At 36.1% G+C, this 26,746-nt stretch overlaps 6 protein-coding genes across 7 annotated transcripts in view; 1 reads left to right on the top strand and 5 right to left on the bottom strand.

Annotated features, from left to right (window-relative positions):
• Window positions 1-1,657, bottom strand: part of LOC110418211 (ACT domain-containing protein ACR6-like) — a 2,381-nt gene extending 724 nt beyond the window's left edge. Inside the window, exons 1-6 of the mRNA XM_021430872.1 lie at window positions 1,499-1,657; window positions 1,323-1,368; window positions 1,082-1,196; window positions 931-998; window positions 210-803; window positions 9-113 (exon numbers count right to left, since the gene is read on the bottom strand). Of these exons, the coding sequence (XP_021286547.1) occupies window positions 9-113; window positions 210-803; window positions 931-998; window positions 1,082-1,196; window positions 1,323-1,368; window positions 1,499-1,545 (975 nt within the window). The 5' untranslated portion in view covers window positions 1,546-1,657. The remainder of the gene's footprint in view (window positions 1-8; window positions 114-209; window positions 804-930; window positions 999-1,081; window positions 1,197-1,322; window positions 1,369-1,498) is intronic.
• Window positions 1,658-7,094: 5,437 nt separating this feature from the next.
• RMI1 (recQ-mediated instability protein (DUF1767)) lies at window positions 7,095-12,096 on the top strand. Of its 2 annotated transcripts, none has more exons than XM_021430413.1 (8): window positions 7,095-7,646; window positions 7,855-7,989; window positions 8,709-8,854; window positions 9,413-9,549; window positions 10,190-10,533; window positions 10,788-10,898; window positions 11,151-11,279; window positions 11,465-12,096. In XM_021430413.1, the coding sequence occupies exons 1-8, from the start codon at window positions 7,140-7,142 to the stop codon at window positions 11,633-11,635; spliced, it is 1,680 nt and encodes a 559-aa protein (XP_021286088.1). In that variant the 5' UTR covers window positions 7,095-7,139; the 3' UTR covers window positions 11,636-12,096. The 2 variants fall into 2 exon arrangements, with proteins under 2 accessions (XP_021286088.1, XP_021286087.1); XM_021430412.1 differs by having other exon boundaries at window positions 7,819-7,989.
• Window positions 12,097-12,173: 77 nt separating this feature from the next.
• LOC110417851 (11-beta-hydroxysteroid dehydrogenase-like 6) lies at window positions 12,174-16,211 on the bottom strand. The gene is given in 11 exon segments (XM_089783776.1): window positions 12,174-12,720; window positions 12,810-12,974; window positions 13,057-13,157; window positions 13,160-13,187; window positions 13,354-13,439; window positions 13,545-13,599; window positions 13,601-13,738; window positions 13,842-15,217; window positions 15,511-15,594; window positions 15,674-15,802; window positions 15,983-16,211. Coding segments are annotated over 8 exon segments (1,035 nt in total). The 5' UTR covers window positions 14,025-15,217; window positions 15,511-15,594; window positions 15,674-15,802; window positions 15,983-16,211; the 3' UTR covers window positions 12,174-12,441.
• On the bottom strand, window positions 15,134-16,715 carry LOC110417987 (11-beta-hydroxysteroid dehydrogenase-like 4A). Its single transcript, XM_021430600.1, has 4 exons — window positions 16,448-16,715; window positions 15,983-16,071; window positions 15,674-15,802; window positions 15,134-15,217 (listed from the first exon to the last, which is right to left on the bottom strand). Exons 1-4 carry the CDS (start codon window positions 16,713-16,715, stop codon window positions 15,134-15,136), a joined length of 570 nt encoding a protein of 189 aa, XP_021286275.1.
• A 1,522-nt stretch (window positions 16,716-18,237) lies between these two features.
• Window positions 18,238-20,135, bottom strand: LOC110417850 (11-beta-hydroxysteroid dehydrogenase-like 4A). Its single transcript, XM_021430414.2, has 6 exons — window positions 19,914-20,135; window positions 19,630-19,822; window positions 19,454-19,536; window positions 19,235-19,366; window positions 19,018-19,146; window positions 18,238-18,811 (listed from the first exon to the last, which is right to left on the bottom strand). Exons 1-6 carry the CDS (start codon window positions 20,091-20,093, stop codon window positions 18,605-18,607), a joined length of 924 nt encoding a protein of 307 aa, XP_021286089.1. The 5' UTR covers window positions 20,094-20,135; the 3' UTR covers window positions 18,238-18,604.
• A 3,404-nt stretch (window positions 20,136-23,539) lies between these two features.
• On the bottom strand, window positions 23,540-26,514 carry LOC110418500 (11-beta-hydroxysteroid dehydrogenase A-like). Its single transcript, XM_089783782.1, is given in 7 exon segments — window positions 23,540-23,924; window positions 24,012-24,143; window positions 24,232-24,363; window positions 25,849-25,936; window positions 26,034-26,217; window positions 26,339-26,409; window positions 26,411-26,514. Coding segments are annotated over 7 exon segments (918 nt in total). The 3' UTR covers window positions 23,540-23,717.
• Window positions 26,515-26,746: the final 232 nt, after the last annotated feature.

Here is a 26,746-nt window from a genome sequence, read left to right as displayed (position 1 = left end):
AAAAACACCTCTGAAGCTCGCCTCTCTATGGCTGCTTCAAGACACTCTACAACTCGTTGTTGCTCAGCTTCTGAGCTTATAGGGAATCCATCAACATGCCTGATATAGTATTCCTACAATAAGTGTTTTGCTCTATTAGTTTTTTGAGATCATTTAAATTCACTCCAGATTTCATGATAACCTTTGATTTGTTAATTGTGCTTTCGAACCTGATAGGCTTCCATTCTTCCTGTGATGACTGTTCCATGGAAAACCACATATTCCATGTCTGTGAGAGTGCAAATAGTGTCGAACAATAGCTTTGGTCGATCCAGGGACCTTATGGTTGCAACTGTATAGTCTCTATCACTGCAATCCTGCACAGTTACATGGGGTTTTGCACTTTCAAACTTGACATTCTCAGGCCTCTCAAAATCCCTATCAGCAAACAGCATCTGATGCAATCTTCTCGCCCTGTGCATTACCCCGGAAGAGGAAATAGACATTCTTGGCGTCCTAAAATCACTGTTGCCCTTCATGACATTTAAGAGAAGTTCCTTGATCATTGAAAGTTTTTTCGGGTCTTCAATTGCATGCCCTGTTGACTGGTCTGTGACATAGATAACGGCTGCAGCCCTAGCATTATGCGTCCAAATCTCAGCGTTGACCACATTGCACCCTAGGTCTGCTAGGACTGCAGAGACCTCTGATACAAGCCCTGGCCTGTCACTGCCTGTTAGTTCTATTGAAGTATGCTCTTTAGAAGGAATTACCCCAACAGAGCTCCCTAATGAATTTAAGAAATAGACTTTCGTTTCAAGAGTCTGCAGAATTGAAAAAACGAGAATTGTGAAAAAAAAAATCAGGTAGTCCTTCATAGCGAATTCGAAAAGAATATGAAAACTTGTCAGAATACTATTAGCAGGGATCATACTTTCTGTAATCGCTTACCTTCTGTATATAACTGAGGGTCCTTCCATCTCTAATTTTGTTTCCTTCATAATCTGTAACATAGAACACTGAAAAAAACAAGTTTGATACAATTAGAACACTTAATGGAAAATATAATAACAAGACTTTAGATATACATTTTGAAACATACCGTCCATAAACCATCCTGCATCAGATGATATATATGCTTTTGTTACAACAAGGTTCAGGTCCGCAAGAACCTGGACAACTTCAAGGAGAATACCATGTCTATTGACACTATCAACCTAAAAGTAAGAAAAGAGTGAAGAAAAAAAAAATTCAGGTAGGCTTCCAGGCAGCACAAAATCAACTTTCAGGTTTATTGTCTCAGAAACTGCATATTTAAATTGGGAAATGAGAAAAGCTTTTACCTGTATAACGGTAGCATGCTCACAAGCATCATTGTCAACAGCAACTCTGCAAACATGAAACTCAACTCAACACATGTGGAAAGGAAAAAAAAGAGAGAAAAAATAAATAAAAGTTGAATTCTTTCTCCAAAACACAACCAAGAAAGGATATGGAACTCCATATCTCATTTAAATACCTTGGTGGGTTGATTCTCCTAATAAGCTTCGCGAATTCATCATCCATTTTCTCTTTGTGTTCTTAAAACCTCCAAAACGAAGAATAAAAGGGTAAAGAAGAAACAGAAATAAATTACACTGGGGAGAAAGGGAGAGCGTGTGAAGAAAAACAGAGTGAAGTTCCCAGGCCAGGCGTTTATAAACCGAAACAGAGGAGCCGCTTAATTTGCCAAGAAGCTAACGTACAAAGGGCGTGTGTCAACGTGTCAGCTGGTGATTGGCTAAGGTAACAGTTAAAGACGTTACTTGGGATAATCAAGAAGGAGCTGCCTTCCCCCCCCCCCCTCTCTCTCTCTCCCTCTAATCTTATTCTTTGGGTGAAATGAAAATAGCCACCAACTTTTTCGTCGAATGAGAGTCCGTACCGTGCGCGGGAAGGCTCAGTCCACGTGACAATGAGAGGAATTACGTCGCATCATTCATCGCAATTGTCACGTGCCATGTGCTGTCGTCGCCGGACGTTATTCACGACGGCAACTGGTTAACAGTAATAAACTTGAACTTAACAAATTAAATCTTTACTTATCTTTTATGAAAGTTAAAAAATGTAATAGGTGAGCATGTATGAAGACCAAGTTATTGCTTTTATTGAATTGAAAAGAAAGGTGCAACTGCTGATGGTTAGATTGGTTGGATAATACTTGGGAGATTACCTAAATGCCACTTCTAAAAGTGGATAAGGCCGTTAATCGGATAGGAGGTTTTAAGGTGAGACCATGTAGAAAGCAAAAGAGAATGTTGGGTTGGTTAATTTAGATACAAGCCAGCTGAAATTTAGACCAATAAACTCAATTTGCTTTCAAGGATAAACCCTGAAAGCAACAACAGTGACTGAGAGACAATAAACGTGGCAACATCTAAGCAGCGAAAGCTACATTATAGTACTTGTACTAAGGACAAATCATCAATGTTGGAGCCTATTTCCATTTGGTAGGATACAAGATACTTGGAGTAACTTGGAAGAAAACAAGAAAAATCTCGTCAAACTGGTTACCTTCCGGAAAAAGTAATAATACCAACTGGAACTTTCTTGAGAAATTTCGCTTCTAAAGATGTTTACATGGATCTTATCTACATGATACATACAAGCCCAACAATTAGTACAGCAACAAATCCTATTTCGTATCCATATCATATTTGCGGCCTTTTTAGTTAACTCTTGAGAAGAGGTTGCAGTCGATTGTCATGCGTCGTAATTCATTGCTTACAATTTCTTTGCTTAAAACAAAACAAATTATAATTTAGTTGACAAGGCAATAACACGATGATAACATTGGGCAGCAGGCGAGCTAAGCTGCTGCTGGCTTTATGAGATTTGGCATGCATACCACCAATTTGGGCAACAACATTTATGTTGCTGCTACAAACAATAAACATATACCAAGCATGTTTCCGACCATAAAATCAGCAGTTCATTATCCAATTGTCTATCACTCAGGAATCTAGCTCACAAAGCAAAAGAGGAGCTAGACTGGTCTTGGTTTTGGAGGGGGAGAAATTAATAGATGCAAACTCATACAAGACTTTGGAATGGCCATTTTGGAGACCACAGCAGTAGATGTACTTGATCGTCCTTGAGAATAAAGAGCGGACCCTTGGTGGCTATCGTCATACTCTTTTAGAAGTTGACATTGACATGGGTGGTTTAATTTGCCCCGTTTACTTTTGAGTGCTCAAACTCTGGACAGCATCTTCTGTTTGCACTAAAGATGGCCTTTTGGTGTTTGCTTGGATTTTGGCTGCAGCATTAATAAACATCACGACTGGCAGCTTTGGGTTCAAATGTGTCGGGCTCGTTGTTATTCTATTGTCACATTTTAACAGACAAACATTGAGAGGATTGGAGGGTTTTCAGAATCTTTTGTTTTGCAAACAGGATTTGTTAGCCTATCCTCTATCGCATCGTACATGGATGTTTCTTAAGTCATTCCTTTCAACAGAAAATGGAATAAGATGAAAACATATATTTAAGTATATAATCATTCAAGCATTTAATTCATTAGTTGGTATATTATCTTTTTATTTAAAGAGTAAGATTTAAATTTTTTTTTTCAATTATAATATATATATATACACACACAAATATATAATTAACTAAAAGAAAAAAACAAATGGGGAACAAGCATCTGTTACTTACCTTACGTATGTGAATATGTTTATCTAATGTTTTCAAATTTTTTTTGTAATGTTACGTCCGTTTCAAACAGTTAATGGAGGAAGCTGCTCTGTTATTAAGACTGTCCGGTACCACTGTTACCTGACCAAGCTTGTAAGAGATAAGCTTAAATTGTATATAATATTCACAAATTAAATTATATTTGGCTAAAAAAGTTCCCTCTCAGTTCACAAATCCATCTGTTCTGACTTCTGTAATCTGTACAAGGTTCACTTACTTAAAATTACCCCACATTCTATACAAGATCCAGCTGATCAGATTTTGATCTACAGTTCAACGGGTTAACCTTTGCTGGGCCTGCCCAATATTTTAGCGACGCCGAGCTTAACTTTATCTAACTTTGTTGAAGCCTGAATCTTATAACCCAAAAAGAAAATGATGGGTATTTAAGTAACTACCAATTTATGAGTTACATGCAGAGTACGTATCACCCATAGACAGAGTCATAATTCATAAAGTGCCTGTTTGAGTTCATGCGGCAGGTAATTGCAGTATAGTCAATGGAATTATTTATTTATGTTTTTTTTTCCTCAGATATATGCAATGGAATTAGGAACCAGAAAAGGTAGCTTGCCTCATGCACGCCTTATCTCACAGAAACACTTAAAAGATTGGCACATTTTTTCTGTTTACTTGTAGCGGGGAACATGTTGAATGTGTCCATGCACCCAAATCCATAAATGTTATAAAGTCATTTCCATAACTATTTGTAGAAAGCACAAGGAAGTGCAGGTACATGAACTGTGCTACGAAGTTCTCTCCTTTATTTTACTACATATATTATAGTAGAACAATTGGAAAGTAGTTTTTAGCAGCACAGAGATGTGAACGTTTCCCATCTGATATTAAGTTTGTCAACCTAAGCAGATGCAGAATTTCCCTTGAGACCCTGAAGCACAGGTGGCACTAAGGAATTTGTCCTGCTGGGCCTTTTTGCATTCAGCGATACACTGAGGGAGTGTGCAGGGATTGAGCTGGATCGCAAATGCACCCTCCACGAGATTTGGACCCAAAACCAAGAGCCCCATCATCATTGCTACCACCAACTTCACTGCTTTAGCCTCCGTTGGAACCTTAAAACTTTGCTCCATCTTTTCTATTCCTTTGAGCTTCTGAACTTCAGTTGCTTGCAACAGAAACAGCATATCCTACATATTTGTAGGGAGACTACAAGTCCAAAATGATTCCCCCATTAAGGAAGGGGGTCTTATCCCAAACCAATAAATTACAGACAGAGCACAAGCGTAGAGTTGATTCCTTTTATAAAGGAGTTGATCAACCCCATTCCCTTGATCCATTATGTTTATAGTATTCTGTGCTTACTTTCGCATCTACCGAAAATGGCGTATCAGCCACTTTTCTCCGGGATTAGTGAAAGATCAACCAATCAAAGCTCAACGTTTGGTTTGAACAACGTGCAACGTTATCTCCACGTGTAGGTGTTCGATTTCCAGATTCATCTGCCAATTGCTATATAACAGTTCATCTGAAAAGAGCACCAGGCGCCAGCCACTTTCTGCAATTGTGTTACTACTTAATTAGGACAGGTTCCTGCTGGGTTCGTAGGACTTCATTTGGTCCCCTGGGACCACCATCCCCCCACTACCAAGTCCCACCCCAGAAACGAAAAAGAAAGAAAAGAAAAGCTCGTAGCATTTTGAGATGAGTTCCTAATTACCATTGGGAATATCCCCTTATTTTCTCTCTGCTTCATGCATGTATGATGAAGCCGCCCCTTGAACTTGAATAAGTTGGAATCAATCTTAAGTGCAAGGATGATATTGCCAAATACAACATGAAAAACATAGTTTTAATTAATAATAAAAATAAGGGTTTGTATTTGATACACTAACAATATTATGCAATGACACTGCCATTTTACATTCTCAAAATTTTTTTTACTCTTTTTTCACTTTTTTAAAGGTAGAATAAGAAATAATTTATCCCTCTCCAACTCCTTGTCACCCTTTAAATTTTTAATAATCAAAATAAAATGGCTGCCTGCTTGGGCATGGAGAATTGACATAATATGTTAAAAGTTTTAATGGATACAAAACCTATAACATCAATTGAAGTTTTTGACTGTTAATTCAAGAGGATTTCATTGTCACCAGAGACTATTAATGTTGGGGAGGGTGCGACAAAGGCGTGAGGCCTCTTCCTACTTGTTATGTTCATGGTGATTGGAGTGATTGGTTTGAAACCAAAGCAAGAAATTCTTTCAATGAATACATTTTCAAATTTTTTGGGTTTTTATTTATCATTTAAATGGCTGAAAAGTAATATATTCATTATTTTGTTTAATCTAATTTAACTTATTTAAACTTTATAAATGTTTATTTTTAAGGATCTCAAAACTTGTAATTTTATTCATTAATGAAGTGTCCGCTTATTATTCATTGATAATGTATAGAATTTATATACCATGTATCAAATATAAATCTTAAAATAATTAAAGAAAAAATGAAATTGTTTTAAGTTTGGTCAAATTATGCAATTAGTCTCTATATTCTATCAAAATGATGGATTTAGTCTTTACACAATAATTTGTAAAAAATTGAGTTTTTGTACTTTTCAAACTTGACAATTTTAGTTTAATGTGTTAAAATTTTTTTCTTATCTATGCTGATATGATGTTTAATTATATTGATGTAACATTTTCTTATTAATATGACATTGAATTTGATGACATTATAATGATAATGTGGTATTTCACTAATAATGTAATAATAGTTTTGACATGACATAATCAAGTATTGATGTGAATTTATATGTACAAATGTGAAATTATTCAATACAAACTAATAGTTATAAAGAGGATTAGAAAAGAAACAAATAAAAAATATGAATAAGTTTTTAAGATTTAGAGAAAAAGTGTTGTGAGACAAAAAAATTAAATTTTTATATTTCATAATTTAAAATAGTAAAAAAAGTATTGTGAAATAAATAAAAAATATCACATCATTAATAACAAATCATCATTTTTAAGTCACATAAAAAAATACCATATAAATGAGTGAACTGATCTTATCAATTTTAAAAAATATAAAAATTTAATTTTATAAATTATTATACAAAATTAAATTTACCATTTTATTATAATTTTAGGACTAATTGTATAATTTAAAATTTAAGTTTCGGAGGTCATTTAAGTAAACGGACCTAGGAGTCGTAGGCTAGGACTTTCGTAGGATTTGCCTCGGTGAATAACGAGATGTATTTGCACTCCATTCAGCAATTCCTGAAGTCCTAGGCCCAAATCCAACAAATTGGTCATGCCCAGTCTAACTAGGGAAGAGAAGTCGGGTCGGTAATCTAAGACGGGTCCCAATTAAGGCACTTTCCCGCCCTCCACAAGCTCCTCAAAAAGCACTGTGTTTTTTCAGTGGAGAGAAAACGCAAGATCCCCAGAACCCTCAAAATCAATGCCGAGAAGACGCCTAAGACTTCTCTGCTCCTCCGATGAAGAAGAAGAAGAAGAACAGCTCGAAAGCGAACCTCCACTGGAAAGCTCCGCCGTCACTCACCAACCCATAACCCTATCAATTCCTAACCCTAACCCCGCTGAACCCCTTCCAATATCGGACGACGAATTCGTTGATGTCTACGACAGCTTCACCCCTCCCTCTTCTCCTCCTCCGGAGGCGTCCGAAACGGCGGCTCCGGTTACATCAGTGGAGAGCTCTGACTCTCCCGTTGGAGACTTTCTTTTAAGAATGGGACTTAAATTGAGGACAGAGTGGCTCGATTCTTGCGTTCAAGGACTGCAGAGCTCGGTCCCTAGGTTTTCGACTCTCGATGTTTCTGCAAAAGCGAAGCTTTGCTTTCAACAATTCTTGTTTTCGGATATGAATTATTCCGGAGGCGGTATTCTTCCCGAAAATGTTGATTCGATGCATCTTGTTGATCTGAAAGGACCCTTCGTGTTGCAGGTTCGCTATTTTTTTTTTAATTTCCATTGGCCTCCATATTTGGCTCTGTCTTTATCTCAATTTTGAATATGAATTTTAATTGTCGCAGAATTCTTATTTTTATTCAAAATTATTAAAGGCAAAATATTTGGATTTGGAAATGTTTGTTCTTGTTGAATTATTATGTTTTTAGGTTGATGAGATAGTAAATATTAGTTGTCCGCTCAAGGGAAGATATCAGGATGCGCCTTCTGGGATCAAGAGGTGCCTTAAGTTATCCATGACAGATGGCGTTCAACGTGTGTTTGGCATGGAATACAGGCCTATTAAAGATCTCCAAGTTTTGGCTCCCGCTGGATTGAAGGTTCTTCTCTAGTGCTATTAGTGGTTTTTATAATGTTAATTTTCTTATGTTTGCATAGTTCCCGTTCTAAATATGTTTAGAGAGAATGCATTTAATAATGGTCACCAACAGTAGCATGTTCTTCCTTGGATTCCGACACTTGAAATTAGACTCAATGACATCTGGATGGCTTTTGGCCTTTCAGTATCTGCATTTTTAGCTGAACAACATGGATGAATTTTGATGGTCGAGTATGGATCTTTTCAATATCTTTTCACATCTATTCACAGGGTGATTGTGTGTTGCATTGGATTTAGGTTGTCTGGATGGCTATCTGAAGATAGGTTATGCTGTCTCATCATTTGTGTCTAGAAAATAATGCCTGTACTTAATAGAAATGTAAATGATTCGTCACAAAACCCAATTTCTAAGAAAGAATTTGTTTTACATTGTTCGTCAACATATTATCTGGATAAGTTTATTGTGGCCTACCTTAATTTTTCCCATTTAATTAGTTATACAGTTAAAGGGTTAGTTACCATTTCCAGCAATCAGTTGCCGTCAGAAATGCTGACTTTTGTTGAACAAGGTCAAGTTTATCCTTTTGGTTTTGGTACAAAACCTGGATTAGCCCATATATTTTGGTAGGTTGACCAATGATTTATTCATGTCAACCAGAAAAAAAAGTCTATTAGTCTCTAAAGCTTTGATGTTGACAGGGTACGCCTCTCACTCTGTAGGTTGCCATCTGTAATATACACATCCGACGTGGACTTCTTGTGCTGGTCCCTGAAAGTTTAGAAGTTCTAGGGGGAGTAATTGAGGACTTAGAAGCAGCACGACAGCGTCTTGTTAATGAAGTAAACAAGCCACCTAGGGGTATAAGGTATTATTGAATTCCAAGAATGTATCTATCATTGCTGTTCATGTGCATTACCAAATGTTAGAGACAAGCAATATCACCCCCTGCCCCCCAGGTGTGCATGTGAATTGCCGTTTCTTAACTCCATTGTAGTTTTGCTTTAGTTTGTCGTGTTATCATAGCCTAAATGTTATTGCTGCTAATGGTTTAACGATAAGAAGTGTCAGCTCTCCAATTCAGAATTCTGTGTTTGCAACGTCCTAAAGTAGATAAATGCCGGATAGATGATTTTTTACTGTAATAATGGTGATGCTTGCATAATTTCACAATGTTTGCAAGGATGAAAAATTTGAGTGACACTGGAATGTCCTTTAAGGAGAGCAAAGGATGTAGGCTTTAATTATATCAAAATTTACTGGTTAGAACTGCTCAGTCTCATCCGTTTCGAGTGATTGCACTGAAAACATTTTGAAACTTGGAATGGTCTTACTGCTTTTGAATTGATTTATGACCCTAAAGAAGTTACTTGGTTCATGATACTGTCATTGTTCTGAACCCTCTTTTCTCTCTATCCTTGTGCAGATCAAAGACAGGAGTGGCTCCTCCTTTAGCAACCAGAGCAAGTCTTGCTGCATGGCCGCTGAATGGTGTTAATGCAATTGAACCCTCTAACAATTTGATATCACAAAGTGCAGCTCCCATTCAGGCAGATGAAAGAGGTTGTTTATTTATTTGTTTGTTTTTTAATTCAATTGCAAGGAGTTTGATTTTCCAAAGAGAAATAAAACAAATTAGTATCCAAATAGCATAAAATGGGGTTGAATATTGTATATGTTTGTTATAAATGTAATTTTGAGGGGGAATATTGAGTAATACCTATTTTGAGTATAGTAATCTTCGGAAGCCCTGTTGAACAGAGAATGAAGGTGGAAATTAGTGGGATAAGTAGAAAATCTTTTTCCTCTTAAATTTCCTCCTGATTTTTTTTCTTTCTGCCTGTTCTTTTACAATGACCGGTAGGTTAAATATATGAACTCTAAGAAATTGGACAATCCTTTAGTGGTTCACTTGAGTTTAAGAACTTGAGTTTGACATTTATTGTTCATGAAATGAGAGAATTCTTCTGCTTGGACTTGTCTGAACTTTTTTTAGTTGATAGACCTTAATTGTTTTGCCTTTATTGTTGCATCATTTGTCTATAATCAATATGTGCTACACTTAATCAATTCGTATAACAGAAATTTGAGAGCATATGAATATTTATACTGATTAGTTTGCAAATTCAAGAGCATATGAATTGATCATATGGCACTTCCTTCTTTGACTCTTTAACTTCTTCTTTTCCCTATTACACTTTAGGTGCCACTTTGGATTTGTCTAGTGCTGTTACAACTCAAAGAACTGTAGAGAAGCCTACTGCTTATATTGGTGGGGTGAATGCCATGCCTAATTCATCATCTGATGTTGCTTTGGATGTTGAGAGGATGCAAATTGATAGTGTTCCCATTAGCAGGGAAAATAAGGTGTCAAACTCGAACTCCGATACTGCTCCAGATGTTGAACATATCCATATGGTTGATGTGGTTGAACATCCTCTCATCCTCTCTGGAGATCGAGAAGTCCCATTTACCTACTTAGCTAGTTTGTCAGCCAAGTGGGCTGCTATTAAAGATAAAGCTACATATGTACAGGGAAAAATTAAGGTATCCATAGTTCTCTATTTCTTATATTGATTTAATCTTTGCTGACTTATTTTTTAGCATTGAAATTTCATCTACCTTTTTTAAAATGATAACATAGGATTAGCTGAGAATGCCTTCCATCATAATATTTGGTTGGTTTTACTGACATTGAGTTAACAAGAGACAGAAACTTCTAATATCTAATAGTAATCTTTTTTGAAGTGTTTTTCTTTGTTTTGTTATATGTTTCTTAATATTATTAAAAAATTTTGTAGTGCTTCTTGACTGGTGTGAAGAGTTTCCAGTATAAGCAAAGGACAACTTATGAGCTACTCTGTTATGTTGATGATGGCAGCCTCATCTCTGAGATCCTCATTGATCACAATGTAAGTTCTTGTTAAGGCATCAGAAGATGGATTTTGCAAAGAAAATAGGAAAAGCATGCTCGAGCCTAATGGATGGCTGCTTATGTGCAAATTAGTCCTTAATTTTTTATTTATAACTCATTCACTTTTAGGACTTATGGCCTTTTACCAACAATGCTATGAGCTTGTTGGAACTAGGTATTTGTTAACCTAATCTGTTTTTTTTTTTTTTGAAAGGCGTTAACCTAATCTGTTAGTATTTCTGAATTCCAGGTTGTGCAAAAAGGAATAGGTCATTCTCCGCAAGAGGTCACTGCTGCTCTTTCTTCTTCAGACAAACAAATAGGTAGTGGAATGAAGGAGATTATGAGGCAGTTCCAGACATTTTTAGCACATTTTGAGGTAAAACACTTCTATTGTTTATCAAGTATGAGCTTGCTCTTTTCTTTTATGAGTTCCTAGCTGTAGTTAGGAGGCATGGCTTCCTTGTAAATGCTGAAATTGTCTTTAAGTGTTGAGAATCATTGGTAACTTTGTGGTGACTTACTTGCTGGGTACTTCGTCACATGGAAAAATGTCTTGTCCAGGGAATGATACTTATAGAGATAAACAAAAAGTCTTCTCTTCCAATTGCAATGGAGATGACCCGGGGCTGTCCTGCATCTGATGCACGGTTGCTTCTCAGAAGATTGGAGCCTTCTGCTTCTTCTCAAACTCGAGGGCACCTGCCATTGGATCCCATTGACATATCCCCTTGATTGGCTGCATATCACGACTATGTCTTCTAGGATGTTGGAACCAGTGTTAACAGAATTCGCTACCTTCACTGTGAATTTTGAATTGAATCGCATGACCCCTTTTTATGCGATTAATTCCGGAAATCAAGGAATCGTGGAACTTCTAGGATTTTCTTTGAATTTGTTTCAAAGTCGAAGAGATGTGGTATGTATTTGTTTAGGAAAGACGAAGGAGAGATTTTGAGAAAAAACTGGTCAGAAAGATCCGGATTGCAATGCGTTGGAGACCAAAGAAGAGAAGCGTGGAACCTTCTCTTTTTTGGTTTTAAGTCTTGAAGAAGTGAAATGAGCTGCAAAGATATCAAGGTTGCATTTTAAAATTTTAGTTGGAAAGAGGGATTTGGATTTCAATTGTATAAATGTATAATAGAACTGAGGAAAAGATAACTTTGATGATTATGATTAACTTCATTAATTTGTTAGATTTTTAACCAGTCCTAGTAACTTTAAATTCTAGATGAGATAATGAAATTCATCACCATCTTATACTCGCTGAAATTCATGAGTATGTTAAACTCTTACTTGTTTTTATATAAATGCTTGCATTCATATTCTATTGTACACAACGAACAAAACGCAATTTTACTCCTATTAATGCATGTTTCCAGCCATAGAAAGGAATTACCACTGTTGAGTCTAAGCTTTGCCATAATTTAAACATGTAACTTTATTACTTTCTGCTGCAAGCCTGCAACCTATGTTTTTATTTCAGAAGACAGATGACATTTCATGCCCCTACCTTGGTTCATGGTGCTTTGATGACGATCTTAGGAAACGGGGCTCCCATCCAGAGAGAAAAACTTCTTCACCCCACTGGCTACATCGAATATCTTCTTGCTAGGTACATCCCTGTGGGAAGATCCATGCCCTGTCATTAACAGCAAGCGGTTCCACCATTCTATTATCGCAGGGCAAAACACCTTCCAGATTAATGTCGCCTTGGTGCAAGATGGCACCGTCAAGTAATTCTCCCCACGGCAGGCACTGTCAACTACTGCCTTGGCACACTTCTCACCTGACTCTAATGGCATCAGACTGACTTGAACCTGGCAGCAATTATAAGAGAGAAGCAAAACTGGAAAGTACATCCCATTCCTTTCCAGGACTATCGCATTAAAGAAAGGAGCAAGCTTACGTCTCTCATTTCTCGATCTACTACCAATTTTCCTTCCCTGGATAGGAATTTCCCTTCTGTCATCTCTGCCTTGATCAATCCTGGTGTCACAATTGTAATTCCAATTTGAGTCCGAAATTCAATCCTCAATGTCTCGTAGAAGCTAATGAGTGCTGCTTTGCTTGCCTTGGGCCATTGTGAAGTTAGAATTACTAAAAAAATTAATATGTAAATTATAATCGTTAAGGATACTGATAAGATTTCTAACATCATAGAAGTTCATTCTTGGTGCAAATAACCACGCGCCGTATGATGCTATCACTGTGATCTTCCCTTTGCTCTTCTTTAGCTGTCGCTGTGCAAAATAGTGCTGTAGACTGAACCCCAGAAGTTTATGTCCTGCAAAAAATACAGCACAGAACTTCGTGAACAGAGGATTCGTTAATTTTACTCATTGAGGTGTTAATTCATCTGACACTGAAAAATATTTCATGCGAAAGTATCATTCGTTTATGTTGAATATTTAAGCCAAAATCAAGGTAAAACAATGTTGATGATTGATTACCATAGCCGGCCAAGCTTTAGTGACATCGTCATAATGTTCAAACAGGCAGACAGGAGCAACCCCATCACTGGTGAACAAATGATCCACTGCTACATGAAAAGCCATCCCAGGATGATTGAACATTACTATTATTCAAAGATTCCCCGGGAAAGAAAAAAACACAAAGTATCAACTCTTCTAGTTTTGCTTACAATGCCCAAAGTGGCTTACGGTGGCGCCAACAAACCGCTTACAGTCTCCAATCTTGGGAGAGATCTCCAAGGATGTAGATAGCTTCAGGGGAGCCAATGATCTCACAAATGGCAGCTACTTCTTGGAGACGATGCTCTCTCTTGGCAACAAGGGCTAAACGAGCTCCTCTCCTAGCATGCTCAAGTGCGAGATGCTTCAAAACCACAAAATCAGAAACATTAAAAAACAAGGGAAAAAAATATTAATCAAACGAAGTTGAAGTTTATAGAAACGTTATACAGGGTTCGTCCTCAAACCTCGCCGATGCCCGAGGATGCTCCAGTGATGAGTATCACTTTTCCAATCACACTTTCCTTGAATATGGTTGTTAGAATGGAGAGGAGGGACTTCAAAAAAAGATAATGATGAAGGAGAAAGAAGAGTGCAATAAGGGATATAGTAGCAACGATGGCATTCATGAACTTCCTGATCAAATCCATAGCTTGTAAGGAATGATGAGAAGCGAGACAGAAACACTAGAGCTAGTGATCAAAGTGCGTGGAACTAAATTTCATTGCTTTCAAGGCCTAAGCGGTTTGCAACGTAGCAGTGTTGCATGTAGGGAATTCAACACGTAGCTCTCCTCTGTTTATACTGCCTTTATTTTATTCATTCTGCCCCTAGCTTTACTGAGACTTGAACTGAAAGGTCTGTTGTATACTAGCTAACTCATCTGTATAAAATTTCAATTACTACAAAAGAAATAAAATCATCTTTATAGTTGTTGAATTCAATTATTTTTAAAATTATCTTTAATTACTAACAAATTATTTTTTTGAAAAATATTATTAAATTAAATTTAATTAAGTTTATATTATAATTCAATTACATGTTACATATTTTAAACTTACCTTTAATTTATATATATATATATATATATAACATTGAGATAAATGTATTAAATTATCTTTGAAATTAATTACAAAAGAAATAAAAAAGAGGGAGTAAATAAATAAATAAATAAAATGACCATATTTTTAGTATTTAATTAAATTTTGAACAAATATTAGTGTGATTAATGAAATCTTAATATCAGTATTTTTTCAAAGAGGGAGAAAAGAGTGTTTTTCAAATTAATATGGGATAAGTTTATTGTCAACAAAAACTTAATGGATGACAATTAATTTTCTTAATTGACTTATATAATTTAATATTTAATAGATCACCGCAAACCAAATATTAAATAAATAAATAAATAAATAAAGATGTAGGATTGACCTTGAATTGCTTCGAGCCAACAAAGTCTCATCCATTAGGGGTGGTAGATCGGTCCAGTCACTAGAGGTGGTGGATTGATTCACCTTCAAAATTTCACCAATCGGCTGTTACGGTTGCAGTGCCTTGAAAGGGCAGGTACGTATCCTTGTCAACAACAAAGCCATTCCCATATCTTCTTCTGCCTTGGGTTTGCTTCCAATATAATTGAGGTTGGCAATGGCATCAATTTAATGGCCGTCGTTTCGTCTACTCATAAAGCGCCAAAGGAAGCACCACAGGATAAAACAGCTTAAACAGAAACCCCACAACGTACCAGGACGGTTCCGTTAGGTTATTTGTCTCCGCGGCAAGCACTGTTTACAATTGCTTTGGCGCTTTCATCGGTGGACTCAGCCGGGACAGAGTTCATTTGAACCTGCAAACAATACTACTAATCTATAAAAGTTGAAACATTGAAAAATTAATTCTCTTAAAAAAATAAAAAATGATGGCTAGGTGCAGATCATGGAGGTTTAAAACCAATCCTACTCAGTACTACCTTACATTGAATTTCTCAGCAGGATACAGTTATTATTACTATAAGGAAACCCACCAACCCTATCCTAAAATAAATGACATTTATGATTACTTCAGTGACTAGACTTAGAGTTATTGGAAGTTGCAAAGCTTCTACTCTGAAATTCAAAGGGATCAAAGAGGAGATGATACTTCAGTGACTATAGTTATTCCAATATCTGATTCGAATTCAGCCCTTCATGTCTCAAATAAGCTTATTTGTGCCGCCTTGCTTGCCTGAGACAGTAACGAGAGAGCATCAAATCCATGAAACAGAAGATTTAAGCCACTGAAAAGTTACAAGGTCATAACTCACGTGTAAAAGGTCAATTTTGGAGTAGGAAACCAGCCTGCGGTTGAAGCTACAACAACTATCTTCCCTGGTTTTTCTTAGACGTGGAATTGCAAAATAGGAGCAATATGCTGGAACCCAGAAATTTGTGTCCTATAAGGACATAAAATGGAAACTCTTTTAGTTATAACTATTGGAATTAAAGAGGGAAAAATATCATAGAAAACCGAAAGCTATAATCATATAATTAATCACTGTCATAAGACTCGGATACTTTCAATTTGTGAAATATAAACAATAGAGTACAAATTATATATGTGGATGAATTGATACCATAGCGGGAGCAAATTCAGAGAGTTGACTGGAATCCTCAAACGAGCTGATGATGTGAGTTATTCCAGCATTGCTCACCAGATGATCCACTGCAACACCAATGTCCCATCAAACAAAATACATTCTGAAAATTTGGGCCTTAACTGCCGTGAAAAATGAGAGGCTGCTTCCCTTACGTTGCCCGAAGTGGTCGACTCCTATTGCAAGCTGAAGATGGAGATGATATTTAAGGCTGATTTCAGATTGACTACGTTTGAAGATTAAAGGAGCATAAGAATTGTTATAGTCAAGGATAATGAAAGACACGTGTAATTTTATTGTTGTACGAATGTAAACTTTAATTTTACTGCTTTACTGTTAATAGTTACTTTTATTGTTGTAATTAGTTAAAGTAGTTGATTAGCTAGTTAGTTAGTTAGTATCAGCTGATTAGTTACTTGGATAAATGTTCTTGTAATGACAAACTCAGGAATGAGAAAATCATTTCCTTTACACTGGCGTCTCGATCTTTCCTCTTATTCCTCTGTTCTATTCCTCTGCCGATTTTGACAACTGCCTTATTGACAAACTGTTTGCAATCTTCTGCCTTGGAAACGTCTGCTCGGACCTCGATAGCATCTAGGGACCCCAAGTGGCTAGCTTTTTCATAAACTGCCCGGAGTCGGTCTTCTCTTCTAGCAGCCAGGGCCAAACGTGCTCCTCTCTTTGCGCACTCGTAAGCAAGACGTTTCATTGCCCAAAGCAAAACCTCTCAGGAATACATACTAAAAGATACTAAATACTAAAATGTTTTCAGAAACATAAATACATAATCCTGTGAAAATGAGACAAACCTCTCCAATTCCTGAGAAAGTACAATGCTAATGATCTTGTGAATAAAATCCATAGCTTCTTCTCAGTATCGGAGGCAGAGATTGTGCAATTCAAATCTTGAGGCAACAGGCCAATAGATTCTTAGCAGATCAGATATCTCTGTTTCTTCTCTCGTGCTTATGCAAAATTTTATCCCCAGCTTGCCGGGACCACGATCGATGTGGACCAGGTTTATAACTTAGGCTTGTTTTCAGTTTTTTGGTTGAGATAGATGGTTCCGGCCGAACTCGAATAACTGATTGAAACTTAAATAATTATAGATATGATATTTAGCTGCAAATTATTTTTTAGGTAGATGAATAGACTTTTAAGAGAAACAAACGTCAATAACAGAAATAACCAAATACTTAAAAAATGAAAAATAAATGTATAATATTTTAAGAAGTTTTTAAATTATTTAAAAGAATTTAAATAAATTTTTATTTTTTTATTACGTTAAATCAAATTTCTGTTTTTTTATTTTGAATCAAATAGATGCTTATAATTAACAATTGATTGATCGTAATTAATTAAAATATCATTTGTCATTTTTTATGTTTTGTAAAGCTAATAAGAAGAGTGAAAATGTTATGTAGTTATGACATCATACCATAGCAGTATATCATATCATCATCTATTATATATAACATGTGAGTATGTCATTTCAATATCACTGGATATACAATGACAAGTGACATTAGAACTTATAATTGTTATTTATAAGAGTTTATTTGATCTAAAATAAAATTATAAGAACTTAATTGAACGTTATAAAAAATAAAAAATTTATTTAAATTTTTAAAACAATTTAGAGATTTTATTTAGATACTATGTAAAAAATAAACAACTCATAAGTCTATTTTTTGACCTTTTTGACAAATAACTTGATAAAATTTCAAAATTTTAAAATCTTTCATAAAAAAGATATGATTCGAGCCTTCAATATTGCATATAATGCTAATAAGTGATGAGCTAACTAATGATAACTCATTCGAAGATGTCATTTTGAGCTCGAGATATAAGTATTTCTTTCTTTTTATTTTACAAGCAAAATCTAAACAAAGTTGTTTCCTTGGATATGCTATTGATTTCTTAAACAAAATTAGTTAAAAATTTTGAAATATAGTACTATTTTAAAAAATTGAAGGTCTGAATTGTAATGTTCCAAGCATTCTCTACTTAATGGCTCATATTTAACTTGCCTATAATATGTGCAAGTTTAAAGCCATTTAAGGTACATGAAATTTTATTTTGACACTTTAGTTTATTAAATTTGAAAGATTCAGCTTCCTTGGATTATGGCACCTAAAAGAATTTGTTTTTTAATTTGATGACTTGTTAAGGGCTTGAGGCCAAAATGGTTGGGAATATGAAATCAACATTACATTAAATATTCAAATTCACCTTGACTTCAGCAAATATCACTTTGTTTTAACTCTTCTTATTCTTCCGGATTCCTCTAATATAGGTAGCTATGGTTTGTACATAAACTCCCAAAAGGCAAAGGCAACTCATGCGTGCATTACTTTCATTAGAGCCCAAGGGTTTTGTTTACACTATTGTAAGATTGAAGTAACATTTTGGTTGTACACCAGAACCGACGTATTCCCTCTGTCTATTATTCAGGAGCCGTTGGTAGGGAGGGTAGAAAGAAAAATGTTTTAATCCAAAGATTGAACTACAAAATAGAAGCTAGATAGTCGTATTCAAGCTTCGAAGACAGACTGCTGAAGCACGGGTTCCCTTCCTAATTTGGGATAGCCCGACCGGCTATGCTTTTTTATCGCCCGTCCTTCGTCTATGGACAAGTAGCAAGTGGTAAGCCCAGTCCCATATCTCAGGACAAAGGACCTTTAGAAGATACAATGGCCTAACCCAGAATGGCTCTGTCAGGTACATGTCTCCTCGGCAAGTGCTTTCAACAATTGCCTTGGCACAGACATCCGTTGGCTCGTTTCCGAGGAACTGGAGCTTACCCTGATAGGCAATCAAGTTCAAAGCAACAAGAAAGACGCTAGCTTGTGAGAGAATTATTAGAGCTTGGTTTTGATTTCCAAACAAAGAGCATTAGATCATTTATGCAATTTAACAGAACTGAAAAGCCTTAAGGTATGATTGTATTCGGGAGTATTAAGGAGGTTATTCCCTGTCTCTTGTCTCGGATTACTTCCTTTAGGCCTTACCTTTTCTTGTTGATTGCTTCGGGTCATTTCTGACTCAACAAATCCAGGAGTGACAATGGTTATTCCGATTTCTGGACCAACTTCAATCCTTAATGACTCATAGAAACCAATTTGAGCTGCCTTGCTTGCCTGAAACGCAATTTTTACGAAGTGATCAGCTAAGCAACTAAAAATGGGAACCTACTCGGCATGTATAATACAGAAGCAACTTGTTTACAGCGTAGAAGCTAGCTTTTGGAAGGCCGAGCCAGGCAGAAGCTGAGGATATCACAATCATCTTCCCTCTCCTTTTTCTCAGGTGTGGAAATGCAAAATGGGTACCGTACACTGAACCCCAAAAATTTATGTCCTGCAAAGAAACAAAATTTCGTTTTGAAAGGATATTTAAATTTGGTTTAAAACGCAGATTGAAATATAAGCAGACACATGGGGATACCATAACGGGGACAAAATCAGATATATTGCTGGTTACTTTATATCGCGCGGTAGCAACCCCAGCATTGTTCACCAGATGGTCCACTGTTGGATAAATAAACCCAATCAGTTAACAAAGTAAGGTCTAATCTCCATTAAAAGCTATGAACATGGAATTAAGGAGAGAATGAAGCTTACACTGCCCGAAGTGGTTCACCGTCTTGTCAACAAATCGCTGACAATCTTCGACCTTGGATACATCTGCAGTGATCACAATTACATCAGGGGACCCCATCTGTCGGGCTCTTTCAGCTACTTTTTGAAGACGATCTGTTCTTCTGGCTACGAGGGCCAAACGAGCTCCTCTTCTAGCATACTCATAAGCAAGGTGCTGCAAAATTCGAGAAATATGATGATAAAACAAATACATATGTTAATCTATGAACATTGAGTGGAGAAGCCGGTGGCCTGGAGGTACAAACCTCACCAATGCCCGAAGATGCTCCCGTGATGAGTATTACTTTACCGGCAACGTTTTCTTTGTAGACAAACCTTTGAATGGAACAAACAAGCTTGAAAACAAGAAATGGCGGTAAGATGAAAACAAGTGCTATTATAAGTAGAGGGGGAAAGACAATGTTCATTAGCTTGTTGATTTCCATTGTGTCAACAACCACAAGAACAATAGAGAAACACTAGTTAACTGTTCCGTGGCCAAATGAATAGGGAAGAATATATAATGTTTGAATTCTATTTAATTATCAATAAATATTTAAGTCTAATGTCAACCCAAGAGTCTAGCATGCTCGGGCCGTTCTATTAATGGCGGCCGTTAGATGAAGAAAGTAAAATGTTCAGCACGTTAGGCCACTAAAACTAGAGCCTATAGGAGGCCGTCGCGGATGGAAATCCTCTGCCCCTATATTTTACCCCTTTCCCTTCCCCGTTCATATGAGTTTGCCGCGTGTCTCTTAGGTTAGGGTCTTTTTAACTTTGTTTGACCATATGAATAACGTTAGTTAATGGCAGCGTTATTTCGAGGTCTCTACAGTTGTATCTTCAAAGAAAAGGTCCTTGATGAAAGCTCGGGAGCTTGGGGAAGTTAGTGACTGCTGCTTATTCCGTGGCGAGGAACAAGACTTAGACTACTAGGTACGTGCTTCGATGTATGAACAGAGAGAATAAGAAACCTCCTCTTGCTGTCAACAGCCAGTCATCTATGATTGGCACTGGAAGGAAACCTGGGGCAAGAAGAGTTAAAAGGGTTTGAAAATTGGACATTAGATTTTCTATGAAAGTTCTATATCTTGGCTTTTTCTTTTTAATTCAAGAAATTTGGAACTCTATTTTATTTTGAAAAAATTATACAGGGAAAGATCGAGTGCTTTGTCGAGTTTTATGTTGTTTTGTAGATTTTGATTTTTTGAATTGCTGTATTATATTTTAGGTTTTTTTGTTATTTTATAAATTTTAGTTTTTTTGAGATTATCGCGTGTAAACTCTGCAATTTTCTGATTTGCAATTTGATTTCTATCTCTCTCTCCCCAACTGAATCTAACACAAAGTTATACAACTTTTACAACCTAAAAATTATTCTATTACAACCGAATTTATAAGTTCAAAAAAATCAGCCGAAAGTGAAGTCGGCGATAACTAACGTTTTTAATATGGTTAGGCAAACTTAAAAAAGGACTTAATCTAAGAGACATGTGGCAAATAAATGTGAACGGAACAAGGAAAGGGGCACAGGATTTCCATCCGGCCGTCGCAATCAGTTCTTAAACCCAAATTCAATTCATGTCACAGTACTAACACAAGCAGAAAACTCGATTGAATTATCAGTTGATTTAATTACCAAAACTGGTGATGCCTTTTTTTTGTGAGCCTACCATGGTATGGCGTGGCACTTCTCTCCACCATTAGAAATAGATATTTTATTGACTTTAGTGTTTGAAGGAAGTAAGATATATATATATATATGATATGTTAATTTTCAAAATTATCTTTATTTATAAAAATATATTTAAATACAAATTTTTAAATATTTCAAACTCTATAACTTAAATCTATAAATAGTAGCATGACAATAAATATTAATTATTTAAATTTTAAAAATGTTAAGTTAATATATTTATATTTATTTACCCTAATTCCTTCCACAAATTTGCAATGATTAATTTGATATCAAAATTAAGCATTGTACAGCCTAACATAATAATTGATATTTTTTCCCTACAAATCCGTCCTTTACAAAATTTGGCAGACTCAATAATTAATTTATTAATAATTAAATTTGTATTCTTTTTAAATTAATTTAATTAATTTAGGAACCCTAACCGCCATCTCCCTTTCTCTTCCTTTTTACTTTCTTTGGCTAAATCCTCCTGTTTTCCACGTGGTTTCTTCTCCCATTCTCTTCCCTTCTCTTCTCTTCGTTTCTAAGGAATTGGCCCAACATTATGTGAGCTGGGGTGTCTCCAGTTGTCTGCTTGAGAATGCAAATTTGGAATTAGCCAAGCATTTGATCTGCTTATGCTTGTAGTTCGTTTGCAGAGACAAAAGCAGCGGCATTTCGGGTTACCGGAAGATTTGGCAAGGTATTATTATTCCATCGTGTGCTTTCAATTTGAAGAACCTGTGTGTAGGAAGCAGCAATGTTCTTGATCACTGTGTTCTTCTTTATCAAATTTATACTGCCAACATAATCTCCTAGACTCTGACCCATTTGTTCGATTGGGTTGAAATTCTGCAGCAAAAATGGGAAAGTAATTCCATCATTAGAAGAATTAGGATTCCTCCATAGATGGGAAGATACATTCTCACAAATATAATCATATCAAACATGAGAATATTACCTACTCATTTACATTCCAATCTCAAGAATGTAATTGTAATCAACATTGGACCTTAAATTCATTCAATATTAAGGTTTGAGTGTAAAGTGTAAACCACAGATTTGCCACTCAATTAATGTACCATTTATACCGAATGGGATGATTGGTTTTGTAAAATTACTGGTGATTTTTATACCTCACTGTAATCCTCTATCGCTGAGGTGATGGATTCCAACCGCACCTAAGTTTATCACTAGAAAACCAGAACATGCCACATGTTCTCTTCATTTTCTTTTAAAATTCATCCACCTATTTCCCTTTTAACTAGCGTGAAGCGCCAAAGGAGATCTGATAATCGCTCTCTGCATGTCATCTTCTTGGCTTCACAGTGGAAAGATGAATACAAGTTGGTGATTGAGACTGACTCGAGTAACGCGGTTAAATGGATGAAAGCACCGAATGAAGCACCATGGAGAATGAGGAAGCAGTTTTTGCAGATTTAGAGATTTTTGGAGAAGCTGGGCCCTTGGGAGATAAGGAACATCGAAAGAGAGGCTAATCAGAGAGCTGGTAATCTCGCAAAAGGAGTCCATCTGCAACCAGGATTCCTACGGGTCTTTCAGTAAAAATCCCCTTCTACAGTTAGCGTCCTCTTTCGAATGTGTCATGGACGGTATTTCTGAATTCATGAGTCAAGAGGTTATGCGTGGGGCACTGGATGCTGGACGGAGAGTTGATGTCAGTAAGGATTTTGTTGATGGTTCTCTGGAAAGGGTGAATGCTGTTCAATCTGTTGACTGGTTCTGTGATGGTCTCGTGGTTTTGAGTTTCGTTTTGTTATGTCCCTAAGCTTTAGGACTTCAAGTTGGAAGTTTCAGGTTTTTTGTCGATTAATCTGAAGAAAGGTTCAGAGCGATCTGAGGAGATGTTTTTGTTTTTTTTTTTTTTTGAACAGGGTATTGGGAGTGTATACTGTTACAGGTTAAGAGCATACCAACCAATGTTCTTGTTGTTATCGCCTCAGAGCTAAAGAAGTCACGCCGACCGGGTCAATAATTACTCTGAGACCTCAACACCGCGAGAAGACACACTACTCTCCCCTAGCATACGCCACTTTGTCAACCAGATCATTACAAAGCAGTCCTCTAATCATTAGATAGTCAAAAACTATATATAATACCTGCAATATGTAAGAGTTGATATAAGATATAAAAGGTGGAAACAAAATAAAAATACCAGGCGTGCTTCTACATATAAAATTAAATTCTCTCCAACATAAGACATTTCTAATTCCAAACAAACATAACATCTGGGTTCTTCAACTTTAGTTTCATATGCAAAATCGAGTTAAAACTCCACAAGCCACATCAACACTGGTCCCTTTAGTTTGCTAAAACCGAATCGCTTAAATCTTGAACAAACGTTCATTCCTTGGAACAAGTATTGTTGTTGCTAAGATGTTTTCTTTGAAGACCCAGGTCTGCCAACCAAGGTTAAACGGCAAGCCCATTCTAATAACTCAGGGCAAAGCATCTTTAACAACGGTCCCACCCTACACCAAGATGGCTCTGTCAAGCACCTATCTCCACGGCAAGCGCTTGCCACAATTGCCTTTGCACACCCTTCAGCTGATTCACCCGGAATAAATCCAACTTGCACCTAGCCAGCGATTAAGAAAAATTCCATTTGTTTTTGATATACATCAAAAAAAAAAAAAACAATGGGGAAAATAGAAATCTCGCTTACCTCTGATGTATATGCCTCTCCTTGGACCATATCTGTCTCGATTAAGCCCGAGGTGACAATCGTTATTCCAATGTCTGAACCAAACTCAACCCTCAACGTCTCGTAAAAGCTAATTAGTGCAGCCTTGCCTGCCTGAAGCCATTGCAGAAATGCAAGTGATAAGGAAAATGAAGAATCGATCATCAGGAGCTGAGTGAAGCACATGGAGGAGATATCTTACATTGTAGAAGCTTGTCTTTGGCAACGGCGCCCCTCCAGCAACTGAAGCAATCACAATGATTTTCCCTTTGCTTTTTCTTAGGGGTGGAACTGCAGAATGGGTTCCGTATGCTGAACCCCAGAAATTTGTGCTCTACGAACGCATTATATATATATATATATAAGAGATATTTTATTTTCAATCGATGATATAATGTGAATCAGTAAAACGGATCAATCTCGCGGACCATTTTTCTGGGGAAATTTGTGTTGTATTGATTATAATTGGTTCAGTGTGACAGTAGCTAATAGGGAAAGCACAATTTGCTCAGATTAGCATTCTACCTTATAAAGCTATCCTTAGATATGAGAGACAAGTTTAAACAAAAAAAAAAATATCCACATTATAAAAAATTTATAAATTTTAAATATAATATTTTTATTTTTTATTAAATATTTATTTTTTTTATGATTTTCTTTAAAATTTTTCATATTAAAGAGTATTGAACATCCGTATTATAAAAAAAATTTAACATTGTAATATAACTTATATCAAAATTAAAACTTTTATTCTTTTTGTGAAAATAAAAGAGTAGCAAATATTTTTCAAAAAGAGTAATTTTGGAGTTTTTTAGTTGATGTTTATATCTTTTCGTATGAAATTCATCATTTAATCAATTATTACCAATCAAAATATAATATAAAAATTAAAATAAATAAATATAAAAAATCAATATTTATAATAAAACTTGGGTAATAAATATTTGAAGTAACCACTATTCGAAATAAATTAATAAATGTAGGACTAATGAATTTTAGAGTTTTCCATATATTGGGTGAGGCATTGATGTCTTTAAAACCTAGATTAGGGTGTAGACAAGGTTCGTCCATTTAAATAAATTAACAATAAAATATTAAAAGAATTTATATTACTATTTGAATATTTTTAAATATATTTTAAAATAACATAAAATAAAATAAATATTTTTATTAATATAATAACAACATAAACCATGTATCAGAAGAAGGATCTGAGTGAGGTCAGGCCATGATGTTAACGAGCGATCCGGCTCATAAACAAGTGACTTGACAGAACAACCATGGGTCATGGCCAGAGGCGGAGGGGGGCGGGCCTAGTAGCGGCCCCCGCCCCCACTAAAATTCCAAAATTTATGTACATTATTTTATTATATTATATTTTAAAATTTTTAATTTTTTTTAATTTCATACTCTCAAATATTAAAATTTTCATTTTCACTCTCTTAAATTTAAAATTATAATTCCGTCACAGCTCATGGCCGTTTGTAAGTATAGTGACATTGAAACAGACAAAATGCTATGAGGCTAAACCAAGTTGGTGAGTGGACCTGGAAATATACGCCCCACAAATTCCCAAGGAAGGGCAGCCGCTGAACTAATTGAGGTTTGAGGCCATCCATGCCAGACTAAAACCCAATCAAAATAGTGCCAAGAACAAGAATTGAAGAAAAAACAATTTCAGTCCTCATGTTCAAATCGAAAATAGCAGCCAAAGCCTCCTTTCCATAATTAAATTGATCAATACACCTCTCGTCTCTATGTACACAACGGCCAAATCTTTTTCCTAATAAAAGCTCAAGTGCTGGAAGTTAAAACGTACCATAGTAGGAGCGAATTCAGAAATTTGTGTTACATCTTCAAACAATCCAAGTTTAACAATAGCAGCATTGCTCGCCAAGTGATCCACTGTTGCATAAATTAATCCATGAAACCGCATCTTAGATTAAAGTTTAAATACCAACCATAAACCCACGCATAAAAATGCGCAGATATATATACTTCCATCGTCCAAAGTAGTTTACAGCTTTGTCAATAAAGCGTTTACTGTCTTCCAGCTTTGAAACATCTGCCGGGATAACTACAACATCTGGTGACCCTAGCCAACGGGATTCATCAGCAACTACGCACAGACGATCTTCTCTCCTAGCATCAAGGGCTAAACGAGCTCCTCTCCTCACATACTTGTAAGCTAAGATGCTAACACAAACGATAAACAACATGCATGCAAGAGCAAGGTTCATCATTAATTTAAGTTCTGTGATCAATAATCTGATTGACAAGGGATATAGTGCGTGATGTTTTCCTTGCACAAACCTCACCAATGCCTGAAGACGCGCCAGTTATGAGCACAACTTTTCCTGCTACATTTTCGCTGCAGAATATAGCTAAAATACTTGAAAATGAGATATGGCGGCAAGAAAAAGAGGAGCAAAAGGATGGCTATAGCAGGAAGTGAAATGTTGATGAGCTTGTGAATGAAGTCCATGGCTTTTGCAGTTCGCAGTTGAATGGAGAAAGATGCTCCTTGGAGGACCAATATAATAACACTAGTAGAATAATCAATGAGTGGAGAAACGTGAAAGAGACAGGATTTTTTGTAAGCCGGCAGTGGAGTCAGGAGAGCGGAGAGGGGATTACTTGAAATAAAAATGTCAATCCTTAGATAGCGTTTGTTACATTATAATACAATATGATTACAGGGAAAATAACATTACAGT

Source organism: Theobroma umbraticum, unplaced genomic scaffold, assembly GCF_002168275.2.
Source record: "Theobroma umbraticum cultivar Fairchild unplaced genomic scaffold, ASM216827v3 scaffold_50.0, whole genome shotgun sequence".
NCBI lineage: Eukaryota > Viridiplantae > Streptophyta > Magnoliopsida > Malvales > Malvaceae > Theobroma > Theobroma umbraticum.
The sequence above is the reverse complement of the archived record's forward strand: the minus strand, read 5'-3'. Positions and strand labels throughout refer to the sequence as shown.